General features: G+C 42.0%; 1 protein-coding gene across 1 annotated transcript in view; it reads left to right on the forward strand.

Annotated features, from left to right (window-relative positions):
* Positions 1-3: 3 nt before the first annotated feature.
* Positions 4-7,649, forward strand: part of LOC122563165 (6-phosphofructo-2-kinase/fructose-2,6-bisphosphatase 2-like) — an 81,855-nt gene continuing 74,209 nt past the window's right edge. The window contains exon 1 of the mRNA XM_043716650.1: positions 4-118. Within this exon, the coding sequence (XP_043572585.1) occupies positions 97-118 (22 nt within the window). The 5' untranslated portion in view covers positions 4-96. The remainder of the gene's footprint in view (positions 119-7,649) is intronic.

Below are 7,649 nucleotides of genomic sequence, written 5' to 3' on the forward strand. Positions count from 1 at the left end.
TTCGACCCGCCCCTCGAGCCATCGCATCGGTCTCTGCGGCTGACGTCACGCGGACGCCGGCTGGCGGTTGCTGTATTTGAAGCGGCCGCCGGCGACATGTCCCTGCCAGTGAGGAAGGGTGAGTGAGAAAGAACGCGGGATCAACGCCAGAACCCGAGTGGCTGGTGACTGTCGTCCAAAATTTACTGTCTTCCCCTCACTTCTTCTCTCCCAAAATAAACATTCGGTTGCGTGTTGAGAAGGAGTGGCACCGGGCTGTCAGATTTCGTGCACTTGCGGTTGAATCTTCCTGACCGACGGTGTCCGGTGCAAGGTTACAGTAAACCTAGGCTGGTTTACACATTCAGTACTGTACGGCATTGCACTATTGTAAAGCATTCTTAAAACTGTTGATTTAAATATCAAAGTGATTACTAAGGGGATCAAGGGTTACGGGAGAACGAAGGAGAACGGGGTCGAGAAACGTCAGCCATGGTCCAATGGCGGAGCAGGCTCAATGGACCGAATGGTCTAATCCTAGAAATGGCTGGAAATACATAACAGGTCTGTTAGCATCTGTGGACAGAGCATGATAGAAATATCGTTTCGGATCGATGACCTTTCATCAACCTTCGTAAGATTTTGAATGGCAAGATGTGAAGGGAGGGTATGCTTTCCTTTATTGGTCAGAGCATTGAGTAGAGGAGTTGGGAGGTCATGTTGTGGCTGTTGATTAGACCACTTTTGGAATACTGTGTACAATTCTAGTCTCCTTCCTATCAAAAGGATATTGTGAAACTTGAAAGGTTTCAGAAAAGATTTATAAGGATGTTGCCAGGATTGGAGGATTTGAACTATAGGGAGGGGCTGAATAGACTAGGGCTGTTTTCCCTGGAGTTTTGAAGGCTATGGGTGACCTCACAGAGGTTTATAAAATCATGAGGGGCATGGATAGGATAAACAGACAAGGTCTTTTCATGGGGTGGGGGAAGTCCAGAACTAGAGAGCATAGGTTTAGGGTGGGAGGAGAAAGATATGTAACCTAAGGAGCAAGTTTTTCACACACAGGGTATAGTGTATGTGGAATGAGCAGCCAGAGGAAATGGTAGAGGCCCGTACAATTGCAACATTTAAAAGGCATCTGGATGGGTATATGAATAGGAAGGGTTTAGAGGGATATAGGCCAAGTTCTGGCAAATGGGACTAGATTAGATTGGGCTATCTGGTCGAAGGGTCTACTTCCCGTGCTGTACATCTCTATGACTCTGAGGGCCATGGAGGAAAGATAGGGGAATGGGTCCAGCTAAATTATTCTTGTAAATAATTGGTACAGAGTCTGAATCTATGGTTCAAATGCCATTCCTATGTGCTGTAACTATGATTCTGCGAAGAAATTTCTACTCTTGGCTGACTTCTTGTCGTTGAGACTGAACATATGATAGCCACTGAGCATCAAGCCTTCTCTGAGCTTTTTGTTCCAACAAGATCACTTAGTCTTCTGAGTTCTGCAGCATGTAAGCCCCTTCTCTATTTATCCTCCTGGCAACTGTCCCATTCCAGGATTCAGTCTGGTGATTTTTATTGTTCTCAGATATGATTTCATGAAAATAATTGTCAGGCTGTTGATTGGTTAAGTCTGTGGTACCACCGACACAGATTTGTTGTGAGCCCTTAGGTGTTAAGCAGGAGTTTGTATGATTGACTGGGTAAAGTGTGGCTTTGTTTCTGGTGCCTGTGATCTGTCCAAATTTGTCTTCTGTGGCTTTTCTGTAGTAATCTGATACAACTGAATTAAAATAAAATAAATTCTGGAAATGTTCAGCGAGTCAGGAAGCATCCATGGAAAGAAACAGAATGAGTTTTCATCAGAACAGGAAAGTCATCCACCTAAAGTGCGAATTCTTTTTTCATATATGATGCCAAATATACTGAGAATTTCCAGCATTTTAAAATTTAATTTCACATTTCCAGTGTTTGGATTATTTTGCTTTTGTGATCTAACTGAATGACTTGCTACACCACTTCAGAGGTCATTTATGAGTGAACTATATTGAAGTGTGAATAGAGTCATCTTTAAGCCAGACTGAGTAAGAATGGCAAACTGGATGGATTTTTCTATCTTATGGCATTGTATGGCACCCATTAAATCTTGTTTAAATTTGGTTTCTAATTTTTGACCAAAAATCTTTAATTTTTAAATAGCCCATGTAAATGTCACCTCAAAGTTTCTAGTATATATCACTCTAACTCAACTCACCCCACTTGTGTTCAGAGTTATACCTCAGCGACCAGGATTTGAAGCAGGAGTTTTCTGTTCTATCTACTTCATTGTTAGATCGCACAGTGCAATTTTTTTCACAAAGGTATTGGGCAAGTTTAATTTGTCATTGAAATGGCAGAGGTAAGATTGGAACAAAATGCAAAATAACGTGCAAGATTTGTATGATCATCACGCATATTAAACTTTCCCAGAAGCGGAACTACATTCACTGAATGGTCTTCATAGTCTTATGGCCCAGAGGAAAAGGATTACGAAAAATATACTTTTTTGGGCTTCCTTTTTACTAAAGAACATTTCCTTATAAGCTGCAAGCATTTGAAACAGAAAGACTGAATACCTAACACAGTTCTTTGCTGACTGTCCAAAATATTATTTTGTAAAAGTTGACTCTGTGCATTTTGCCTAAACATGTCTTGAATTCATTTAAAACAGTCACTAGTTTAAAAATTTGAACTTGTATCTACAGAGCATAAAATCGGCCTGTAGACTACTAGTCCAGTGGCATTAGCATTATGCCTCATAATGAAAGCTGAAAGAAAATCTAATTTTAAAAAAACTTGGGCATTATTTTATACATGACAAGCAAGTTTTATGTTATCAAATTTGATTTAAAAAGTGTGCATTTCAAATCCAACCAACGTTTGACAATACTAAACAATATAAATATTTCACAACATTTTATGTCAAAAAATGACTGCATAGTCCAGAAAATGCCCTTGTGTATGCTCAGACTGAGCCCTCTTCTCAACTATAAATATTGCATTTGTGGGATTTCAGTCCTAGAGTCATAGAGATGTATAGCACAGAAACAGAACCTTCAGTCAACCAGTCCATGCCGGCCAGATATCCCAACCCAATCTAGTCCCACCTGCCAGCATCTGGCCCATATCCCTCCAAACCCTTCCTATTCATATATCCATCCAGATGCCTTTTAAATGTTGCAATTGTACTAGCCTCCACCACTTCCTCTGGCAGCTCATTCCATACACATACACAAATGTTGCCCCTTAGGTGTCTTTTATATCTTTGCCCTCTCACCTTAAACCCATGCCCGCTAGTTCTGGATACCCCCACTACTGGGAAGACACTTTGTCTATTTATCCTACCCACCAGGACCTTTCCGCAATCTAGGGAATTTTAGATTATTACAGTCAACTCATCTACTATCTCTAAAGCCACCTCTTTAAAAACCTATTGGCTTTTAGCTTGTTAGTTTTCCTAATACTTAAATTTATCCCTCCCTTTTCCCTCTTGATTTTCTTGTATTGGATACTTGTGTTTTCTATTGTGAAGACAGATGCAAAATGCTCAAAGTCTTTGCCATTTCCTTACTTTCCAGTGTTTATTCCCCAATCTCACCCTCCATTAGCTACTTTTTGAAATACTTGTCAAAACGTTTACTGCCTTTTTTTCATATTTCTTGCTAGTTTTCTCTCTCTCTAATTTCTCCCATTTTTAAAATCATCCTTTGCTAATTTCTGGAATGTTCCCAATTTTTAGGTGACCCGTAGCCTTTGCAGCATTGTGCGTATTTTTTTAATATGATATCACCATTAATGTGCTTCCTTAGATGGATGATGCATCTTTCTTATTCTAGTTTCAGTTTGTCTTTTATATTTGTTGACAGTCATGAAATATTTCCTTAAATGTCGGTGACTACTTCTCTCTATCTTACCTTTTAACCTATTCTCCCAATTCCACTCTCGCTACCTCTGTCTTCATGCCCAGCTTTATTTCAAAGTTTCAGACCTATCTTTGAATTGAATCCCAATATGATAATCATATTGGGATCACTCTTCCCTGGAAGAGCCTTTACCATGAGCCTATTAATCGATGACAAATCATTTTACATCTCTGGTTACGGAATGTTTTGCTGTCAGAAAATGTGCTGACTGCATTAGAAGTACTCATTTTCCAAACTACCTTTGCCATTGATTAATTTGATTTATGTAAAGATTAATGTCTTCAACAATTATCACAGTACCTTTCTTCCAAGTTCTCAGAATTTCCTGATTTTTGCTGTCCTACTGTATAACTACTGTCAGGTATCCTACAAATGACTATCCCTGACATTTTTCCTTTCACAATTATCTTTATTCAAATTGATTCTCAAACCAAGATCATTTGTCACTGTAATCGAAAGGGCATTGTGTAGTTGGAGCATATCTTTGCTTTTGTTTTTACATGTTTTTGTTTTCTCTGAAGTTGTCACTTATTATTTACAGTTACTTCCCACTCATCCATTGATGCTATGCTTGTTCTGTCTTCAATTTTAAAATTCTCATTCTGGTATGTCCTACTCCTTGCCTCTGGGCTATTAAGGGTTGGAGCAGAAAGAAATGAAATGCAAAACCATCAATCGTGCAGACACAGAAAATACAGCACAGTTCTAAATTCCAATGGTCAAATTCAAAAGGAGTAATCAACATATGGTCATCATTCCACATTGAAACCTCATTAATCAGCGGGTTGAATTTGACCATTGGAATTTAGAACTATGCTATAACCATGCTCTATGTCAGTGATGGTTTTGCACCTTGTTTCTTTCATGTGTTCTGCAGCAAACAACACAAACCTCTGGCCAGGTCTAATTGGCGTACTATTTATGGAACTAATTTAGTGAAGTTTTATGTATCTTAGCATGTTCATGATGATTAGTGGAGTGGTTGTAATATTGTTAAAGAGATTGGAATGTCATTCAAGATCGACTGTGAACACAATGGTGGGATAAGTTTTACACTAGTTATATAGCAAAAACACACAACCATGAGTAGTAAGTACTAGACCAGATCAGGCAGGATGGTTGGCATACATGAAAAGCTCTTTCTCTCTCTCTTATTACACATATTCTTGCTCCAAATCTATCCAAAGTTTTAAATCAGTCAGGAGTCTTGCTGAGAGTCTTCCTCAACTATCTATTGTACTGAGACCTCCCAAAGTCTTTTAATTTATACTTGTGAACTTTGAAGCCTTTTCATCCTATTAAGATTTGCTTTATTTCAAAATATGTTATCAGACATCAAGTCTTTTCTATAAACTTTGGACTGAGTTTGGAGTAGGAGATCAGGCAGCAACTGTGGAAATTGAAACCAAGTTAATGTTTTCAGGTAATAATCTTTCAGTGGAACCTGGGCATATGTTCACATGTTGTGTTTCAGCTGCTGTAGTTCATAGCTTTCAGGGTTTTTTTAAAATAAATATATGAGTGACATCGATTTTCATTCAGATAGAAAGTCACTTGTATCAAGTTAGAAATTTCTAAGTTCCCAGAAACACTTGCTGCATACATTTTCTTAGATAAGGGATTTTTGCAAATCTTTCAAATGAGAGTAAAGTACCAATAAAGATTAAACTTGTGATATTAAAAAGTCCATACAGCTCTTCTTTATGGTTTTGAGCTAGCAATTGAAGATAAGGAGCTCCCTTTTTGCCATGTGCAAGATACAGCAGTTAAAAGTGTAGTGCAAAAGGAAAACCTTGCCTATGAAGAGCTCCAACCATCATTAATCTGTGTCACATGAAGCTTGAATGGTGTCTCATGGAAAAGTAAAGAGGAATTTGAGCTCAAAATTCCTGGCTTTCATGAAGTAAGACCAGGTCAGTATTTAGCAGTAGCTGCTCAGTCCCAGCAACATGCCTTGGTATTCAGTCTCAAAAGATGTTACCTCAAGAAATATGAGCAGGGGTAGACTGTTCAGTGCCTCAGGCCTACCCTGCTATTCTATAAGATCATGGCTTACTGCCCCAAGCCTCAATTCCTCTTTTATGCCAATGCTGCATGTCCGTCAACTTCCTGATATTCCTCTGTCCTCCACTCCAACCTCTCACCCTCACAACGTGCAGCCCTCCACTCCCTCTGCTCCAATCCCAACCTCACCGTCAAACCAGCAGATAAAGGGGGTGCAGTAGTAGTTTGGCGCACTGACCTCTACACCGCTGAAGCCAGATGCCAACTCGAAGACACCTCCTTCTACTGCCCCCTTGACCATGATCCCACCCCCATCATCAAACCATCATCTCCCAGACCATACAGAACCTCATCACCTCAGCAGCTCTCCCACCCACAGCTTCCAACCTCATAGTCCGGGAACCCCGCACCGCCCAATTCTAACCCTTCCCAAGATCCACAAACCTGACCACTCCGGCCGACCCATTGTCTCAACCTGCTCCTGCCCCTCCGAACTCATCTCCACCTACCTCGATACTGTCCTGTTCCCCCCTAGTCCAGGAACTCCCCGCATACTTTCAAGACACCACCCACGCCCTCCAAGACTTCCATTTCCTGGGCCCCCAACACCTCATCTTCCCCATGGACATCCAATCCCTCTACACCTCCACCTGCCATGACCAGGGTCTCCAAGCCGTCCATTTCTTCCTCTCCCGACGTCCCCAACAGTACCCTTCCACTGACACTCATTCATTTGGCTGAACTGGTCCTCACCCTTAACAATTTCTCCTTCGAATCCTCCCACTTCCTCCAGAACAAAGGGGTAGCCATGGGCGCCTGTATGGGCCCCAGCTATGCCTGTTTCTTTGTCGGCTACGTAGAACAGTCTATCTTCCGTAGTTACACCGGCACCACTCCCCACATCTTCTTCCACTACATTGATGACTGCATCGGTGCCACCTCGTGCTCCCGCGAGGAGGTTAAGCAGTTCATCAACCTCACCAACACATTCCACTCCGACCTTAAGTTCACCTGGACCGTCTCTGACACCTCCCTCCCCTTCCTGGACTTCTCCATCAATGACAACCAACTTGACACTGACATTTTTTTACAAACCCACTGATTCCCACAGCTACCTGAATTACACCTCTTCCTACCCTACCTCCTGCAAAAATGCCATTCCGTATTCCCAATTCCTCTGCCGTATCTGCTTCCAGGAGGACTAGATTAGATTAGATTACTTACAGTGTGGAAACAGGCCCTTCGGCCCAACAAGTCCACACCGCCCCGCCGAAGCGCAACCCACCCATACCCCTGCATTTACCCTTTACCTAACACTACGGGCAATTTAGCATGGCCAATTTACCTGACCTGCACATCTTTGGACTGTGGGAGGAAACCGGAGCACCCGGAGGAAACCCACGCAGACACTGGGAGAACGTGCAAACTCCACACAGTCAGTCGCCTGAGGCAGGAATTGAACTCGGGTCTCTGGCACTGTGAGGCAGCAGTGCTAACCACCGTGCCGCCCATAGTTCCACCACAGAACACACCAGATGGCCTCCTCCTTTAGAGATTGAAATTTCCCTTCCCTCATGATTGAAGATGCCCTCCAACACATCTCATCCACATTCCACACCTCCGCCCTCAAACCCCACCCTCCAACTGTCACAAGGACAGAACCCCTCCAGTCCTCACTTTCCACCCTACCAACCTTCGCAT

Source organism: Chiloscyllium plagiosum, chromosome 26 (genome assembly GCF_004010195.1).
Source record: "Chiloscyllium plagiosum isolate BGI_BamShark_2017 chromosome 26, ASM401019v2, whole genome shotgun sequence".
In the NCBI taxonomy this organism is placed as follows: domain Eukaryota; kingdom Metazoa; phylum Chordata; class Chondrichthyes; order Orectolobiformes; family Hemiscylliidae; genus Chiloscyllium; species Chiloscyllium plagiosum.